General features: G+C 43.8%; 1 protein-coding gene and 1 pseudogene across 1 annotated transcript in view; one reads left to right on the forward strand and one right to left on the reverse strand.

Annotated features, from left to right (window-relative positions):
* LOC141271469 (uncharacterized) overlaps positions 1–20437 on the forward strand; it is a 524545-nt pseudogene that overhangs the window by 295677 nt on the left and 208431 nt on the right.
* LOC141272069 (uncharacterized) overlaps positions 1–20437 on the reverse strand; it is a 35532-nt gene that overhangs the window by 14011 nt on the left and 1084 nt on the right. Inside the window, exons 2-5 of the mRNA XM_073682380.1 lie at positions 7515–7650; positions 7209–7385; positions 7002–7125; positions 6823–6920 (exon numbers count right to left, since the gene is read on the reverse strand). Of these exons, the coding sequence (XP_073538481.1) occupies positions 6823–6920; positions 7002–7125; positions 7209–7385; positions 7515–7592 (477 nt within the window). The 5' untranslated portion in view covers positions 7593–7650. The remainder of the gene's footprint in view (positions 1–6822; positions 6921–7001; positions 7126–7208; positions 7386–7514; positions 7651–20437) is intronic.

The following is a 20437-nucleotide window of genomic DNA, read 5'->3' on the forward strand; positions in this document are numbered from 1 at the left end:
TGGAAAATCGGCTCAAATTGTTAGCGGACGCCATGTTGCGTTTGGAGAGCCCCTGTGTGCCCAAACATTGGAGCTCCCCCACAAGTGACCCCATTTTGGAAACTAGACCCCCCAAGGCACCTATCTAGATGCATAGTAAGCACTTGGAACCCCCAGGTGCTTCACAAATTGATTCGTAAAAATGAAAAAGTGAAAAAAAAAACGCTTTTTCATTTTTATGAATCAATTTGTGAAGCACCTGGGGTTCCAAGTGCTCACTATGCATCTAGAAAGGTGCCTTGGGGGGTCTAGTTTCCAAAATGGGGTCACTTGTGGGGGAGCTCCAATGTTTGGGCACACAGGGACTCTCTAAATGCAACATGGTATCCGCTAACAAATTGAATGGAAAATCGTCTCAAATTGTTAGCGGACACCACATTGCGTTTGGAGAGCCCCTCTGTGCCCAAACTTTGGAGCTCCCCCACAAGTGACCCAATTTTGGAAACTAGACCCCCCAAGGCACCTATCTAGATGCATAGTAAGCACTTGGAACCCCCAGGTGCTTCACAAATTGATTCGTAAAAATGAAAAAGTGAAAAAAAAAACACTTTTTCATTTTTATGAATCAATTTGTGAAGCACCTGGGGTTCCAAGTGCTCACTATGCATCTAGAAAGGTGCCTTGGGGGGTCTAGTTTCCAAAATGGGGTCACTTGTGGGGGAGCTCCAATGTTTGGGCACACAGGGACTCTCCAAATGCAACATGATATCCGCTAACAAATTGTCAGCTCAAATTGTTAGCGGATATCATGTTGCATTTGGAGAGTCCCTGTGTGCCCAAACATTGGAGCTCCCCCACAAGTGACCCCATTTTGGAAACTAGACCCCCCAAGGCACCTATCTAGATGCATAGTGAGCACTTGGAACCCCTAGGTGCTTCACAAATTGATTTGTAAAAATGAAAAAGTGTTTTTTTTTTCACTTTTTCATTTTTACGAATCAATTTGTGAAGCACCTGGGGGTTCCAAGTGCTCACTATGCATCTAGAAAGGTGCCTTGGGGGGTCTAGTTTCCAAAATGGGGTCACTTATGGGGGAGCTCCAAAGTTTGGGCACAGAGGGGCTCTCCAAACGCAATGTGGTGTCCGCTAACAATTTGAGCCGATTTTCCATTCAATTTGTTAGCGGATACCATGTTGCATTTAGAGAGTCCCTCTGTGCCCAAACATTGGAGCTCCCCCACAAGTGACCCCATTTTGGAAACTAGACCCCCCAAGGCACCTATCTAGATGCATAGTGAGCACTTGGAACCCCTAGGTGCTTCACAAATTGATTTGTAAAAATGAAAAAGTGTTTTTTTTTTCACTTTTTCATTTTTACGAATCAATTTGTGAAGCACCTGGGGGTTCCAAGTGCTCACTATGCATCTAGAAAGGTGCCTTGGGGGGTCTAGTTTCCAAAATGGGGTCACTTGTGGGGGAGCTCCAAAGTTTGGGCACAGAGGGGCTCTCCAAACGCAATGTGGTGTCCGCTAACAATTTGAGCCGATTTTCCATTCAATTTGTTAGCGGATACCATGTTGCATTTAGAGAGTCCCTGTGTGCCCAAACATTGGAGCTCCCCCACAAGTGACCCCATTTTGGAAACTAGACCCCCCAAGGCACCTATCTAGATGCATAGTGAGCACTTGGATCCCCTAGGTGCTTCACAAATTGATTCGTAAAAATGAAAAAGTGTTTTTTTTTTCACTTTTTCATTTTTACGAATCAATTTGTGAAGCACCTGGGGGTTCCAAGTGCTCACTATGCATCTAGAAAGGTGCCTTGGGGGGTCTAGTTTCCAAAATGGGGTCACTTGTGGGGGAGCTCCAAAGTTTGGGCACAGAGGGGCTCTCCAAACGCAATGTGGTGTCCGCTAACAATTTGAGCCGATTTTCCATTCAATTTGTTAGCGGATACCATGTTGCATTTAGAGAGTCCCTGTGTGCCCAAACATTGGAGCTCCCCCACAAGTGACCCCATTTTGGAAACTAGACCCCCCAAGGCACCTATCTAGATGCATAGTGAGTACTTGGATCCCCTAGGTGCTTCACAAATTGATTCGTAAAAATGAAAAAGTGTTTTTTTTTTCACTTTTTCATTTTTACGAATCAATTTGTGAAGCACCTGGGGGTTCCAAGTGCTCACTATGCATCTAGAAAGGTGCCTTGGGGGGTCTAGTTTCAAAAATGGGGTCACTTGTGGGGGAGCTCCAAAGTTTGGGCACAGAGGGGCTCTCCAAACGCAATGTGGTGTCCGCTAACAATTTGAGCCGATTTTCCATTCAATTTGTTAGCGGATACCATGTTGCATTTAGAGAGTCCCTGTGTGCCCAAACATTGGAGCTCCCGCACAAGTGACCCCATTTTGGAAACTAGACCCCCCAAGGCACCTATCTAGATGCATAGTGAGCACTTGGAACCCCTAGGTGCTTCACAAATTGATTCGTAAAAATGAAAAAGTGTTTTTTTTTCACTTTTTCATTTTTACGAATCAATTTGTGAAGCACCTGGGGGTTCCAAGTGCTCACTATGCATCTAGAAAGGTGCCTTGGGGGGTCTAGTTTCCAAAATGGGGTCACTTGTGGGGGAGCTCCAAAGTTTGGGCACACAGGGGCTCTCCAAACAGAACATGGTGTCCGCTAATTATTTAAGCAAATTTTACAATCAAAAAGTCAAATGGCGCTCCTTCCCTTCCGAGCCCTGCCGTGCGCCCAAACAGTGTTTCTTCCCCAAATATTGTGTATCTGCGTGCCCAGGGGCAATTGCACAACAAATTTTGGGGTCCATTTTTTCTTGTTACCCCTGTGAAAATAAAAAAAATTGGGTCTAAAGTAACATTTTTGTGAAAAAAGTTAAATGTTCATTTTTTTCTTCCACATTCAAAAAATTCCTGTGAAGCACCTGAAGGGTTAATAAATTTCTTGAATGTGGTTTTGAGCACCTTGAGGGGTGCAGTTTTTAGAATGGTGTCACTTTTGGGTATTTTCTGTCATAAAGACCTCTCAAAGTGACTTCAAATGTGATGTGGTCCCTAAAAAAATGGTTTTATAAATTTTGTTGGAAAAATGAGAAATCGCTGGTCAACTTTTAACCCTTATAGCTCCCTAACAAAAAAAAATTTTGGTTCCAAAATTGTGCTGATGTAAAGTAGACATGTGGGAAATGTTATTTATTAACTCTTTTGTGTGACATATCGCTCTGATTTCAGGGCTTAAAAATTCAAATTTTGAAAATCGTAAAATTTTCAAAATTTTCGCCAAATTTCCGTTTTTTTCACAAATAAACGCAAGTGCTATCGAAGAAATTTTTCCACAATCATGAAGTACAATATGTCACGAAAAAACAATCTCAGAATCAGGGGGATCCGTTGAAGCGTTCCAGAGTCATTACCTCATAAAGTGACAGTGGTCAGAATTGTAAAAATTGTCCCGGTCATTAACGTGCAAACCACCCGCGGGGCTTAAGGGGTTAAACTAGATGTCGTTCTGTGGGAATATTGGCCTATGCAAACATGATAGCCTCTTGCAGTTGCTACAAATTATAAGGAGATACTGATATGCTCTGAACAACCTTTCCTATCTTGCCTCTGAGATGTATGAGGATTAAAGTCTCTCTCCAGTGATTTTATTCCCTCCTTGGTAGGGATCTAGTGTTTAATTGTCATGAGGGTAGTAAGTAGAATACTCACCGGTCTCTCTCTTCTTGTTTCTGCAGTGCTCTGATCCGTTCCTGCACTACGTGATAATATTTGTGACCTGCCAAATCACACATTGGTTGTGGTGGTCACTTTTTGGCTTTTCACAATTCAAGTTTATGAACCTCAGAGAGTCTTGTACTAAGTCTCATAGACTTTTTTGAGAGAGTAAGTGCTGCTCCACACAGTGATCTAGCAGGTTACAGAGGCTACAGAGACTCCTGTGTTGCTGAAGCTGAAGATCGGAACAAAGCTGAAACTGCGACAATACGGTGACTGGTGAGTATGTTACTACCTTCATAAGGCCACGTTCACAAGTTCAGTATTTGGTCAGTATTTTACATCAGTATTTGTAAGATATCCCAGGAGTGGGTGAAAAATGCAGAAGTGGTGCACGTGTTTCTATTATACTTTTCCTCTGGCTCTTCCAATCCTGATTTTGGCTTACAAATAATGATACAAAATACTGAACAAATACTGAACATGTGAACGTAGCCTAACACACACATAATGCAAAAAATAAAAAATAATTGAAATGGGGCTTTAATCCCTTCACTACATATATAATGTACATTTATGTCATATGTTGTGTCCCTGCCTTTGATGTGGGTTCGCACACTGATCCGGCTTCTTTTCAGGCACATGACAGCTGATTTAATCAGCCATCATGTGCCTTTAACAGCCACGGGTGGTAACCTGTTAAATCCCCCTGTCAATATCTGGCAGTAGGATTTAACATGTGCTGGCAGGGTGTGTGTCATTCCATGCTTCCATCGATGCACTCCTGACGTGATCGTCGGGTACCGATGGATTTTCATGACAGCCGGTGGTCTGCTGATGACCCCCGTGCTTGTCATTACGACCCTCATGTGAACGCCAGTCTGTGGCCGGTGTTGATAGCAGAAATCACCATCTCTTATGTATAGCACAAGCGATCAGATGATCAGAGCTTCAAGTCCTCTAAGGGGACTATTAAATATAGTGAAAAGTAAATTAAACATTAAAAACGCCATAATTAAAGGTTTTTGCCCACCACAACATTGCAATAAAATGCAATGAGACAATCAAAACATCATATCTACAACAAAATGGTATCAATAAAAATGTCAGCTCGGGATGTAAAAAATAAACCCACACACAGCCCCATATACAGAAATTTTAAAACATTACGGTTCTCGGAAAATGGCGACAAAAGCAAAAACAAATTTTATTACAAATTTCTGAATTTTTTTTCGCCATTTAAAAAATAAGATAAAAATCTATACATGTTTGGCATTTGTGTTCTCGTATTGACCTGCAGAATCATACTGCCAGGTCAGTTTCACCATATAGTGAACACAATAAATACAAAACCCAAAAAACAATTGTGGAATTGCACTTTTTTTTGCAATTTCACCGCACTTGGAATTTTTTTACTGTGTTACAGTAGACTATGTGGTAGAATAAATAGTGTCATTCAAAAGTACAACTCGTCCCGAAAAAACAAGCCCTCATATGGCTATATTGACAGAAAAAAAAAAAAGTTATGGCTCTTGGAAGAAGTGGAGTAAAAAACGAAAAAACAGAAAATTACCCAGGGGCTAAGATCTGGTAACTGTAAGGTACGTGCATACTGGCGTATAACACGGCCGAGTGCTATCCTATGTTTTATCGGGTAGCGCTCGGCCCAATGTTATACTATGGGCCAGTGCAGATCTGCGATTATTTTGTCATGCCGATTCAGCATGGAAAACAATTGCAGCACCCTGCAAGTAGCTCCAAATCAGATCGCACTCACCCATTCAAGTCTATGGGTGTGTGTGTGAAACATCGAACTGCACTCAGATGTTGTCTGATGTACGCAGTCAGAGACAATAGAGAAAATGTAGAAATTAAGTTCTCCATTTTCTCCACACCTGTGCTGCAATTCTCTCATGCAAGAGAATTGGATCACACTCAGATGACACTTGAATCAAACTCTGACCTTTGTGGTATGGGGCATTGCCTCCTACCATAGGATTGGTAGGCCAAAATGCTTAGGTAAGTCATAGTGTCCAAATATCTGTGCGGAGATATCAGAGGACGCATTATCATGGTGCAATAGAAACCTAACCACGTAATGTTTTCTACTGCTTAATGACATCATTTTAGCTTTGTTTTGGCCAGGAAGTTTTCCTTCTATTACAGACAGCAATGGCACTGCAACTTGTCATCTGCAGTTATGGCCCATCTGTGCTAGGGATTCACAAGTGTATTCGGACAATAGCGTTTTATTCAGCTGCTGTGTAGTGTAAATTGCCTGGTAAACAAGCTTCGCTAATTCCTTTTCTTGAGCTGATTACGTCACAGGACAAAGCCCCCGTCTCACATAGCGAGATCGCTAGCGATATCGCTGCTGAGTCAAGGTTTTGGTGACGCAACAGCGACCTCACCAGCGATGTCGCTATGTGTGACACTTTGCAGCAATCAGGCCCCTGCTGTGAGGTCGCTGATTGCTGCAGAATGTCCTGGACCTTTTTTTGGTTGTTGCCCTCCCGCTTGTCAGCACACATCGCTGTGTGACCAGCGGGAGCAGCGATCAGGCTGGTAACCATGATAAACATCGGGTTACTAGGGGCACACGCGCACCTAGTAACCCACTGTTTATCATGGTTACGAGCCTGCTAAAGTGAGCGGTAACCTCCCGCTCACCGTAGCAGAGTGGTAACCATGATAAACAGCAGGTTACTAGGTGCGCGTGTGCCCCTAGTAACCCGATGTTTACCATGGTTACCAGCCTGCTCCTGCTTCAGCAGGCTGGTAACCAGGAGCAGGACATCGTGGAAAGATTCTTTCCACGATGTCGCTGCTCCCCTGATCGTTGGTGAGCCTGCCTGTTTGACAGCTCACCAGCGACCACATAGCGACGCAGCAACGATCCCTGACAGGTCGTATCATTGTCGGAATCGCTGCAGCGTCGCTAAGTGTGACGGGGCCTAAACTTTTGCTGTAGGTTATCAATTTTCATTTCATGCACTTCAAATTTACATACAGGTGTCTCTAATGCTTGTATATAAAACAAGACTGAACACAAGACCTTAACAGCTTCTACACATCATAGGGGAGATTTCATGACACTTTCTCTCCATCTACCTGAAGATCCTGAGGAACATTGGGATTTTCTTGTTTACAGTCCTGTGGAAGAAGAGGACTGGGACATCTCTCTGGAGTTGTCCTCTTACTGGATAGATCTGGAGGAAACACATACAGGGATTGAATTTATTCTTTACATACAGATAATTAGGCCATGTGTATTTAGTCATGTCTATTACCTGGTGATGTGAGGGGCCGGGGAACCTCCATCATGATGTCCTTGTACAGATCTTTGTGTTCTTCTAAATACTCCCACTCCTCCATGGAGAAATAGACGGTGACATCCTGACACCTTATAGGAACCTGACACATACAATGATAAAGTCATCCCCCCGATCCCTTCATAGCGTTACTGTATAATGTCCCAGCATTCCCAGCAGTGTCACCTCTCCAGTCAGCAGCTCAATCATCTTGTAGGTGAGTTCGAGGATCTTCTGGTCATTGATGTCCTCATGTATCAGGGGGTGAGGTGGAGGCCCCGTGATAGGGCTCAGGGGTCTTCCCCATCCCTCAGACACAGGGTCCTGACAGCGCTCACTATAGGTCTTCACTACTGTGTAATCCTGGTTATGGAGAGACACATTAATAAATCTCACTACAGACATTTCCAGAGTCCTCACCTCTCCAGTTCTGTCCATCTGTTATTCCCATAGATAAGAATGATGTAATGTGACGTCATCAGAATCTCTCACCTCTCCAGTAAGCCGGAAGAGGATCTCTAGGGTGAGGTGTAATATCCTCTCCGCCATCTTGTCACTGTCCCTATCCATGTTTGACTGTCAATCAGGAAAATTGTCTTATATAGAAGATCTCTGATTTTGTAGGGACCTGAATGGGAAGAAGATGAGTCAATATAACATCCTAAAGAATCCCATGTAATAACACAATGACTGGAGATAATAAGGGTGTACATAGAGGCGCCACAGTGAAGATGTTATATTCCAGGACTTGAACTGGCTGTAGTGATTTCATGTGTATAAGGACCAAGAAGTAATTACAGAGATAGACTAGGAATCCTGACAGTGATGTAATTGGCACAGAGGGGGATCTTTAATGTGAGTATTACTATTTTTATTATTTTACAGCATTCTGAGACTCTTTTGTTTATATCTATTTACTTCTAAAACATATATATTATTGACCACACACAGTAGGTTTTGACCGGGTGCCAAATATGGATACCCAGCCTGCTCGGGCCTTATTCACATTAAGGTCACTTTGACACATGAGAAAGCTTTAATACTAGAGGTTGGGACCATCCCGATATGGTGATGCTAGTGGGATGGCTTTTACGCTTTTTTTTTTTTATCAAGAACGGTGTTTGCCTTGTGCCCTTTGCTATTTATATGCACTATTGCTTTTTACATGCTTACAGCAGGGTACACAGAAGGAAAAATAAATATTTGATACATTGCTGATTTTGCAAGTTTTCACACCTACAAAGAAGGTAGAGGTCTATAATTTTTATCGTAGCTACACTTCATTTGTATTTTATTGCATGAAATAAGTATTTGATAAAATAGAAAAACAGAACTTAATATTTGGTACAGAAACCTTTGTTTGCAATTACAGAGGTCAGAGATTTCCTGTAGTTCTTGACCAAGTTTGCACACAGTACAGCAGGGATTTTGGCCCACTCCTCCATACAGATCTTCTCCAGATTTTTCAGATTTCAGGGCTGTCGCTTGACAACATTGAGTTTCAGCTCCCTCCAAAGATTTTATATTGGTTCAGGTCTAAAGACTGGCTAGGCCACTTCAGGACCTTGAAATGCTTCTTACGGAGCCACTCCTTAGTTGCACTGACTGTGTGTTTCGGGTCATTATCATGCTGGAAGACCCAGCCATGACCCATCTTCAATGCTATTACTGAGGGAAGGAGGTTGTTGGCCAAAATCTTGCGATACATGACCCCATCCATTCTACCATCAAAACAGTGCAGTCATCCTGTACCCTTTGCAGAAAAGCACACCCAAAGTATGATTTTTCCCCCACTATGCTACAAAGATGGAACAGTGTTCTTGGGATTGTACTCATCCTTCATCTTCCTCCAAACACGGCAAGTGGCGTTGATACTAAAAAGTTCTATTTTGGTATCATCTGACCACATGACCTTCTCCCATGCCTCCCCTGGATCATCCAGATGGTAATTGGGGAACTTCAAACGGGCCTGGACAAGTGCTGGCGTGAGCAAGGGGACATTGCGTGCCCTGCAGGATTTTAATCCATGACGGTCTAGTGTGTTACTAACGTTTGAGACTGTGGTCCCAGCTCTCTTAAGGTCATTGACCAGGTCCTCCTGTATAGTTCTGGGCTGATTCCTGACCTTTCTCAGAATATCCTTACCCCACGAGGCGAGATCTTGCATGGAGCCCCAGACCGAGGAAGATTGGCAGTCATCTTGTGTTTCTTCCATGTTTTAATAATTGTGCCCACAGTTGTTGCCTTCTCACCAAGCTGCTTGCCTGTTGTCATGTAAGCCATCCCAGCCTTGTGCAGGTCTACAATTTTGACCCTGGTGTCCTTAGACAGCTCTTTGGCCCTGGCCATGGTGGAGAGGTTGAAGTGTGATTGATTGAATGTGTTGACAGGTGTGTTTTACACAGGCAAAAGTTCAAACATGTAATGAGTGAAGAGTAGGAAGGTTTCTTAAAGAAAAACTAACAGGTCTGTGAGAGCCAGAATTCTTGCTGGTTGGTAGGTGATCAAATACTTATTTCTTGCAATAAATGCAATTTAATTATTTAAAATCATACAATGTGATTTTATGGATTTTATTTTTAGATTATGTCTCTAAAAGTTGAATTGTACCTAAAATAAAAAATTACTGACCTCTCCATTTTTTGTAGGTGGGAAAACCAGCAAAATCGTCAGTGTAACAAATACTTATATTCCCCACTGTATATTTTGTTTCTCTCTTCGGTTCTGTCTGTTTAATGGCCAGTGTGAACATGCTCCTACATATTGCATGCATACCAACTTACCGTATACTCCATTCTTTTTTCTTCAATTAAGTGTATTGCATAATGATCAAAGTGATCAAAAGCATGCATATTGTATAATCACTCAACTAAATATTGTAGAAAAAAGTTAAAAACATTTTTTTCTAAGAAAAATAAAATAAAAAACACAACCTCAATTTTGCCAATAAGATTATTTTAGGCCAAAAAAAATAAACACATGAAACGTGCAGATAATTTATACAGTCTGGTCCAAAACAACCAGTACTATAAAACTATTATGTTTTTTATTCTTCATATTGAATGGCATAAAAAAAGAAAGACAATTTTTTGTTTTGCTGTAACCTCTATTGTAGTGAGTCAGACTATACAGTAGGAGGCAAGAACAGATTGGAAAAAGACTACATTCACCATTACACAGCCTATTATATCAGCAGACTGCATGTGACTAAGATACTATCAGAAACATTTAGTGGCGGGAAAGCTTTACACACTACTGCACAGGGAAAAAAACACATCTCCCATCAAAACCCTGGGGAGTAAGTCAGGAACTGGGAGGAGTGAGAGAAGTGAGGAGAGAGCGTAATCTGGAGGGAAGTCAGCCCTGTCCTTAAAATAAAGGGAGCGAAGAGGATCCACTATAGTAGTCTCAGTCTTCTGTTTTATCTGAAGAAAAAAGTGAGAACATCTTGCAATATATCTGAGGGAGACCATAATAACAGTATCCTTCATTAGATCTGAGGTCACTGACAGAAATAAAGCCTCCTCCATTATATCTGAGAGAGAGATAGAGTCTCCTCCATTATATCTGAGAGAGAGATAGAGCCTCCTCCATTATATCTGAGGTCACTGAAAGAGATAAAGCCTCCTCCATTATATCTGAGATCACTGACAGAGATAGAGCCTCCTCCATTATATCTGAGATCACTGACAGAGATAGAGCCTCCTCCATTATATCTGAGGTCACTGACAAAGATAGAGCCTACTCCATTATATCTGAGATCACTGACAGAGATAGAGCCTCCTCCATTATATCTGAGGTCACTGACAAAGATAGAGCCTACTCCATTATATCTGAGGTAACTGACAGAGATAGAGCCTCCTCCATTATATCTGAGGTCACTGACAGAGATAGCGCCTACTCCATTATATCTGAGGTCACTGACAAAGATAGAGCCTACTCCATTATATCTGAGGACACTGACAGAGATAGAGCCTCCTCTATTATATCTGAGAGAGAGATAGAGCCTCCTCCATTATATCTGAGAGATAGAGCCTCCTCCATTATATCTGAAGTCACTGACAGAGATAGAGCCTCCTCCATTATATCTGAGGTCACTGAAACAGATAGAGCCTGCTCCATTATATCTGAGGACACTGACAGAGATACAGCCTCCTCTATTATATCTGAGGTCACAGACAGAGATAGAGCCTCCTCCACTATATCTGAGGTCACTGACAGAGATCGCGCCTACTCCATTATATCTGAGGTCACTGACAGAGATAGAGCCTCCTCCATTATATCTGAGGTCACTGACAGAGATAGAGCCTCCTCCATTATATCTGAGGTCACTGACAGAGATAGAGCCTCCTCCACTATATCTGAGGTCACTGACAGAGATCGCGCCTACTCCATTATATCTGAGGTCACTGACAGAGATAGAGCCTCCTCCATTATATCTGAGGTCACTGACAGAGATAGAGCCTCCTCCATTATATCTGAGATCACTGACAAGAGATAGAGCTTCCTCCATTATATCTGAGGACACTGACAGAGATAGAGCCTCCTCCATTATATCTGAGGTAACTGACAGAGATAGAGCCTCCTCCATTATATCTGAGGACACTGACAAAGATAGAGCCTACTCCATTATATCTGAGGACACTGACAGAGATAGAGCCTCCTCCATTATATCTGAGGTCACAGACAGAGATAGAGCCTCCTCCATTATATCTGAGGTCACAGACAGAGATAGAGCCTCCTCCATTATATCTGAGGTCACAGACAGAGATAGAGCCTCCTCCATTATATCTGAGGTCACAGACAGAGATAGAGCCTCCTCCATTATATCTGAGGTCACAGACAGAGATAGAGCCTCCTCCATTATATCTGAGGTCACAGACAGAGATAAAGCCTCCTCCATTATATCTGAGGTAACACAGATAGAGCCTCCTCCATTATATCTGAAGTCACTGACAGAGATAGAGCCTTCTCCATTATATCTGAAGTCACTGACAGAGATAGAGCCTCCTCCATTATATCTGAGGTCACTGATAGAGATAAAGCCTCCTCCATTATATCTGAGAGAGAGATAGAGCCTCTTCCATTACATCTGAGGTCACTGACAGAGATAGAGCCTCCTCCATTATATCTGAGGTCACTGAAAGAGATAGCGCCTCCTTCATTATATCTGAGGACACTGACAAACATAGAGCCTACTTCATTATATCTGAGGTCACTGAAAGAGATAGAGCCTACTCCATTATATCTGAGGTCACTGACAAAGATAGAGCCTACTCCATTATATCTGAGGACACTGACAGAGATAGAGCCTCCTCTATTATATCTGAGAGAGAGATAGAGCCTCCTCCATTATATCTGAGAGATAGAGCCTCCTCCATTATATCTGAAGTCACTGACAGAGATAGAGCCTCCTCCATTATATCTGAGGTCACTGAAACAGATAGAGCCTGCTCCATTATATCTGAGGACACTGACAGAGATACAGCCTCCTCTATTATATCTGAGGTCACAGACAGAGATAGAGCCTCCTCCACTATATCTGAGGTCACTGACAGAGATCGCGCCTACTCCATTATATCTGAGGTCACTGACAGAGATAGAGCCTCCTCCATTATATCTGAGGTCACTGACAGAGATAGAGCCTCCTCCACTATATCTGAGGTCACTGACAGAGATCGCGCCTACTCCATTATATCTGAGGTCACTGACAGAGATAGAGCCTCCTCCATTATATCTGAGGTCACTGACAGAGATAGAGCCTCCTCCATTATATCTGAGATCACTGACAAGAGATAGAGCTTCCTCCATTATATCTGAGGACACTGACAGAGATAGAGCCTCCTCCATTATATCTGAGGTAACTGACAGAGATAGAGCCTCCTCCATTATATCTGAGGACACTGACAAAGATAGAGCCTACTCCATTATATCTGAGGACACTGACAGAGATAGAGCCTCCTCCATTATATCTGAGGTCACAGACAGAGATAGAGCCTCCTCCATTATATCTGAGGTCACAGACAGAGATAGAGCCTCCTCCATTATATCTGAGGTCACAGACAGAGATAGAGCCTCCTCCATTATATCTGAGGTCACAGACAGAGATAAAGCCTCCTCCATTATATCTGAGACATAGAGCCTCCTCCATTATATCTGAGGACACTGACAGAGATAGAGCCTCCTCCATTCTATCTGAGGTCACTGACAGAGATAGTGCCTCCTCCATTATATCTGAGGTCACTGAAAGAGATAGCGCCTCTTCCATTACATCTGAGGTCACTGACAGAGATAGAGCCTCCTCCATTATATCTGAGGTCACAGACAGAGATAGAGCCTCCTCCATTATATCTGAGGTCACAGACAGAGATAAAGCCTCCTCCATTATATCTGAGGTAACACAGATAGAGCCTCCTCCATTATATCTGAAGTCACTGACAGAGATAGAGCCTTCTCCATTATATCTGAAGTCACTGACAGAGATAGAGCCTCCTCCATTATATCTGAGGTCACTGATAGAGATAAAGCCTCCTCCATTATATCTGAGAGAGAGATAGAGCCTCTTCCATTACATCTGAGGTCACTGACAGAGATAGAGCCTCCTCCATTATATCTGAGGTCACTGAAAGAGATAGCGCCTCCTTCATTATATCTGAGGACACTGACAAACATAGAGCCTACTTCATTATATCTGAGGTCACTGAAAGAGATAGAGCCTACTCCATTATATCTGAGGTCACTGACAAAGATAGAGCCTCCTCCATTACATCTGAGGTCACTGACATAGAGCCTCCTCCATTATATCTGAGATCACTGACAGAGATAGAGCCTCCTCCATTATATCTGAGGTCACTGACAGAAATAGAGTCTCTTCCATTACATCTGAGATCACTGACAGAGATAAAGCCTCCTCCATTATATCTGAGAAAGAGATAGAGCCTCCTCCATTATATCTGAGGTCACTGACAGAGATAGAGCCTCCTCCATTATATCTGAGAGAGAGAGATAGAGCCTCCTCCATTATATCTGAGGTCACTGACAGAGATAGAGCCTCCTCCATTATATCTGAGGTCACTGACAGAGATAGCGCCTACTCCATTATATCTGAGGTCACTGATAGAGATAGAGCCTCCTCCATTATATCTGAGGACACTGACAGAGATAGTGTGACGCTCGAAAGCCCTACCCTGGGAGATGGGGGACTCGGAGCCGGGTCCTATGTTGTCGATAGGGTGCAGCCGTGGCCCGGACCCGCTCCGTGCCCAGGGCCGTCACACTAAAAAGGGATAGTACGGACTTATCCGGGTTGAGTAGCTGATCTCGACTACGCCACCTGTGGCACCTGGTGAAGGCCACCAGCGCTGCTGCAGTCCGCTGAGGCAGGGTGTTATGGCAGCCGTGGTTGTTACTACTCCCCACAGGCGGAGCAGGGCCTCAGGGCAGAGAGACAGGATGGAGGGGGTAGTAGTCTAGGAGGTCTGGTGCTGCGTAGTGCGGTGTAATGCAGAATAAAGAGTCCGGAGGCCATAGGGGTCAACTTCCAGGGTTTTTACTCACTGTGGAGATTGCAGTTGAAAGGCTTCTCCCTGCTCCTCGCGGAGTACTGCGGTCACCATAGACGGGGGGTCCGACTACCTCCGAGTAAGTCCAGTGTTCAATCAGGACCCCACACCAGAGTGTTCCTAGACTTCAGACCGGGTACTTTCCTGTCTGTGTGAGTGGATAGGCCGGGTCTCCCTCTGAACTTCTCTTGAGAAAAAAGGGTACGGGTGGCAGCTCCGCTCCTTCCGTTACCCGGTGGGATCCTCAGGGCCTACCGGGCTTCCCTGACCAGAACGTAGAGTAGCAAGGTCAGGTGTCGGGGGCCGGTACCCCTCTTGCAGCCGGAATCCCTCTGAGTAGATCAGGTTGGCGAGGACAGGTGGCGTATACCGCTCCGTCTGCATCCTCCCTGGGATCCATTTGCGGTGGAGCTACACTCCTAAGCTCTGGGCCTTCTTGGTCATGGTCCTTGACCGGGCTGAGACATACATCATCTGCCACCTGCCCCTCGACCCAAGGCCAGGGTACGAGGGCCGTGTCTCCCTCCGCTGCAGGTCCACACAGGATCCACGTTCAGCGTGGGAGATCACAATACAAGAACCCAGAACCAAAATGGCTTTTTTATTAAATATGAAATTTAAAGTGTCACTGAAATGTGGATCCTCCACCCTCACCCACTAATTGGTTCCCCAGTCTCCCGAGTACCAGTAGGGGCAGCACCTAGTGCCTATTAGCCCCGTCTGGTGGAAGAAGTGTGGTGTTGGATGTGAAGGAAGGGTCCAGACCATCGCACTGTTCTTACCTCAGAGGAGGAACACTACACTCCATTAGAGAAGTGCAGCATCCCTGTGGCGGTCGAACCCTCAGGGGCACCACATTAGAGCCTCCTCCATTATATCTGAAATCACTGACAGAGATAAAGCCTCCTCCATTATATCTGAGAGATAGAGCCTCCTCCATTATATCTGAGATCACTGACAGAGAGAGCCTCCTCCATAACATCTGAGATCACTGACAGAGATAAAGCCTCCTCCATTATATATGAGAAAGAGATAGAGCCTCCTCCATTATATTTGAGGTCACTGACAGAGATAGAGCCTCCTCCATTATATCTGAGGACACTGACAGAGAGAGCCTCCTCCATTATATCTGAGAGAGATAGAGCCTCCTCCATTATATCTGAGAGAGAGATAGAGCCTCCTCCATTATATCTGAGAGAGATAGAGCCTCCTTTATTATATCTGAGGTCACTGACAGAGATAGAGCCTTCTCCATTATATCTGAGGTCACTGACAGAGATAGAGCCTCCTCCATTATATCTGAGGAAACTGACAGAGATAGAGCCTCCTCCATTATATCTGAGAGATAGAGCCTCATCCATTATATCTGAGAGAGAGAGATAGAGCCTCCTCCATTATATCTGAGATAAAGCCTCCTCCATTATATCTGAGGTCACTGACAGAGATAGAGCCTCCTACATTATATCTGAGAGAGATAGAGCCTCCTCCATTATATCAGAGAGAGATAGAGCCTCCTCCATTATATCTGAGGTCATTAAAATAGATAGAGCCTCCTCCATTTTATCTGAGGTCACTGACAGAGATAGAGCCTCCTCCATTATATCTGAGGACACTGACAGAGATAGAGCCTCCTCCATTATATCTGAGAGAGAGATAAAGCCTCCTCCATTATATCTGAGAGAGATAGAGCCTCCTCCATTATATCTGAGGTCACTGACAGAGATAGAGCCTCCTCCATTATATTTGAGGATACTGACAGAGATAGAGCCTCCTCCATTATATCTGAGGACACTGACAGAGATAGAGCCTCCTCCATTATATCTGAGGACACTGACAGAGATAAAGCCTCCTCCATTATATCTGAGGTCACTGACAGAGATAGAGCCTCCTCCATTATATCTGAGAGAGAGATAGAGCCTCCTCCATTATATCTGAGAGAGATAGAGCCTCCTCCATTATATCTGACGTCACTGACAAAGACAGAGCCTCCTCCATTATATCTGAGGTCACTGACAGAGATAGAGCCTCCTCCATTATATCTGAGGACACTGACAGAGATAGAGCCTCCTCCATTATATCTGAGGTAACACAGAAATAGAGCCTCCTCCATTATATCTGAGGTAACACACAGATAGAGCCTCCTCCATTATATCTGTGGTAACTGACAGAGATAGAGCCTCCTCCATTATATCTGAAGTCACTGACAGAGATAGAGCCTCCTCCATTATATCTGAGAGAGAGATAAAGCCTCCTCCATTATATCTGAGAGAGATAGAGCCTCCTCCATTATATCTGAGGTCACTGACAGAAATAGAGCCTCCTCCATTATATCTGAAGTCACTGACAGACATAGAGCCTCCTCCATTATATCTGAGGTAACTGACAGAGAGAGCCTCCTCCATTATATCTGAGAAAGAGAGAGATAGAGCCTCCTCCATTATATCTGAGAGAGATAGAGCCTCCTCCATTATATCTGAGATCACTGACAGATAAAGCCTCCTCCATTATATCTGAGAGATAGAGCCTCCTCCATTATATCTGAGGTCACTGAAAGATATAGAGCCTCCTTCATTATATCTGAAGTCACTGACAGAGATAGAGCCTCCTCCATTATATCTGAAGTCACTGACAGAGATAGAGCCTCCTCCATTATATCTGAGAGAGAGATAGAGCCTCCTCCATTATATCTGAGATAAAGCCTCCTCCATTATATCTGAAGTCACTGACAGAGATAGAGCCTCCTCCATTATATCTGAGGTCACTGACAGAGATAGAGCCTCCTCCATTATATCTGAGATCACTGACAAGAGATAGAGCTTCCTCCATTATATCTGAGGACACTGACAGAGATAGAGCCTCCTCCATTATATCTGAGGTCACTGACAGAGATAGAGCCTTCTCCATTATATCTGAGGTCACTGACAGAGATAGCGCCTCCTCCATTATATCTGAAGTCACTGACAGAGATAGAGCCTCCTCCATTATATCTGAGAGAGAGATAGAGCCTCCTCCATTATATCTGAGAGAGATAAAGCATCCTCCATTATATCTGAGGTAACACACAGATAGAGCCTCCTCCATTATGCTGTATTTTTTTTTTTTAAATGTAATTAGCCTATTTTACTTAATTAGTGCAGAAATGGTGCAGAATATCTGCAACATCAAAAGCTCATCATGGGAACGTATCCTTAGGGACAGAAGACCCACAGCTAAGTATGGCCCCAAAAATTGGATGTGTGAAATCAGTCTAAAACTAAAAAGTCTTAGGGTATATGCACACTATCCGGAGCCGGCTGCAGCCCCGAGGCTGCGGAGAAGCTGCCTCCGGCTTCCGCTCATTATGCAAATGAGAAACGGCCTGTTTTTTTTTCTCACATGCAGACTTTCCTCATAGAAATTAGGTCTATGGGGAAAGCCCGCATGCGAACCCGCAGGAGGAAATAGATATGCTGCGGTCTGGAAAGACGCGCCGCATGTCAGTTTCTGCAGGTGACCCGCAGACGCATAGTGAACATGGGACTTGTTTAACCCTTTTAAAGCCCAAGATGTACTAATACGTATCTGCGCCCTGGGACTTAAGAGCCTGATACGTATTAGTACGTCTTGGCGATCGCGCCCCCACACAGGCTGTGCGGGCGCGATCGCCGCCGGGTGTCAGCTGATTGTCACAGCTGACACCCGGTGCTATGTGCAGGGAGCGGTCCCGCACCGCTCCTGGCACATTAACCCCCGCAATGCTGCGTTTGAAGTCGATCGCAGCATTGCGGTGGCAAGGGGGAGGTGATCGGGATACTCACCTCTCCTGCCGGCGTCCAGCGATGTCTGCCGCGGCTTCCCGGATGTTGCCATGACGACCCGATGTCGTCATGACAACATACGGGTCACCAGACAGCAGGAAGATATTTTGGTCATGCGCAGTGCATAACCAAAGTATCTTCTGCATCTGAAGCTGACAGCCTGTATAGCACAGGGATGGTGAAAACGTTATCTTGTCCCGCAAAAATCAAGCCGCCATACAGCTCCATCAGCCGAAAAATAAAAAAGTTATAGCTCTCAGAATAAAGCGATGCAAACAAATTATTTTTTCTAATAAATATGTCCATGTTATTTGATGATTTTTGATGTTTATTATTTTTTAAAAAGGTGCATTAAAGATGACATTGATGTAATTGTTTTTCATTATCTTTTGGTAATTTTCTAGAAAGAAAAAAAATCTGACTTTTTTTATACATCTAGAAATACACTACTATATTCAGTGTATCTCTATGTATCAGCACAATTTGCCTGTGATTTCAGAAACTGCAATGCAGCCTTAAGTATACAAAATCGTCCCATGTTGATGATTACAGGATGTGGCTCATAGCTTTAGCTGCTGCCAGCAATGATAGAGGTTGAGGGTTCAATTCCCTGAGAGACCAAATCACAAGAAAATAAGACAACATATAATTTTTGAAATTAGTTTTAGTAATCTTAAAGGAAGAAAAAAATCTGACTTTTATTTTCCCTCTAGAATACAGGGGCATAGAAATAAACTGCTATATACAGATGTATCTCTATGTATCAGTATAATCTGCCTGTGGGTTCAGAGCCTGCAATGCAGCTTCAATTAAACAGAATTCATCAATGCTGATCAGTGCAAGCTTTGGCTCATAGCTTTAGCTACTGTCTGCAATGATAGAGCTTGTGGGTTTGATTCATGGGGAGACCAAATAAAAAAAGAAGAGCATTGTTTAATTAATGTAAGTGTGTGCAGAGCTCAGAGCTGTTGGTCCTGCCCCTCGAAGAGGAGGAGCTACTAAGCGATGAAAAGGATGAGTGTAAGTTGGAACAAAGCCCTGACCTAACGGGACTGCCCCCTCAAATTGGGACAGTCCCGCTGAAACTGGGAATGTTGGGAGCTATGACTTTGCTGAGGTAGACTACACACCTTTACATATTCTTAGTGCTCGCTCACACTAGTGTATTACTCGGACGAGTGCTATCCGATGTTTTATCGCATAGCACTCGGACCAATGTTATACTATGAGGCAGTGCAGCTCAGTGATTTTTTTCTCATTCGAATGTCTTCTAAGTGCAGTCTGATGTATGCCCACAGAGACAATAGAGAAGATGGAGAAATTAAGATCTCTGTCTTCTCCACACCTGTATTGTGATTCCCTCATGCGATCACAGTAAAATGGCACTCTGCTCATACTCCGACAGTTTGAGCCGAGTGACATTAGCATAATTGGCCTGATTCTCTCGCATGAGGGAATATACATCAGTGTGAGCAAGCCCTTAATCAAGGTGATCGCACAAGCACAGCATCTAAGCCTATGCAATCACTGTAGTTAAAGGGACATTGTCAATACAGAATGACTGTTCAAACCAATTACAGGTGGTCGCTGCTTCACGGCGTGGCCAATTATTTATTTACATCTTCCTACCAGCTTGTTTTCCATTTGTCTCCTCCCTTCTCTGGCCCTATGAAGTCTGAGATCTTAATCAAAGAAGGAGGGGGGTGGAGATTGAGGGAAAACAAGCAGATGGGAAGGTGTATATAAATTATTGGCCCGGTCTATGAAGCACCGAGACTTAATTTGAACAGTCATCGTGTGCTGACAGTCCCTTTAACTCTATGCCAAGGTGATCACCATGACCAACTAATAATTGACCATGGGATTCCGATGTAATAGCCATGAGCAGAGATAATTCCACTCTTTGCTTTTTAACTTCATTGGTGATTAGATATACGGGGGGGCTGATGTTACCCCATTGGACTTCATACCCCTGAGGAAGCCATAATCATATGGCGTAACGTGTAGGTTTTGTATTATTTACATCTCCTTTTTCTTCCTAACTGTGCACATATAT

The sequence above is a fragment of the Phyllobates terribilis genome, unplaced genomic scaffold, assembly GCF_046119375.1.
Source record: "Phyllobates terribilis strain yellow unplaced genomic scaffold, ASM4611937v1 Scaffold_5__5_contigs__length_657084704, whole genome shotgun sequence".
NCBI classification, from domain to species: Eukaryota; Metazoa; Chordata; class Amphibia; order Anura; family Dendrobatidae; genus Phyllobates; species Phyllobates terribilis.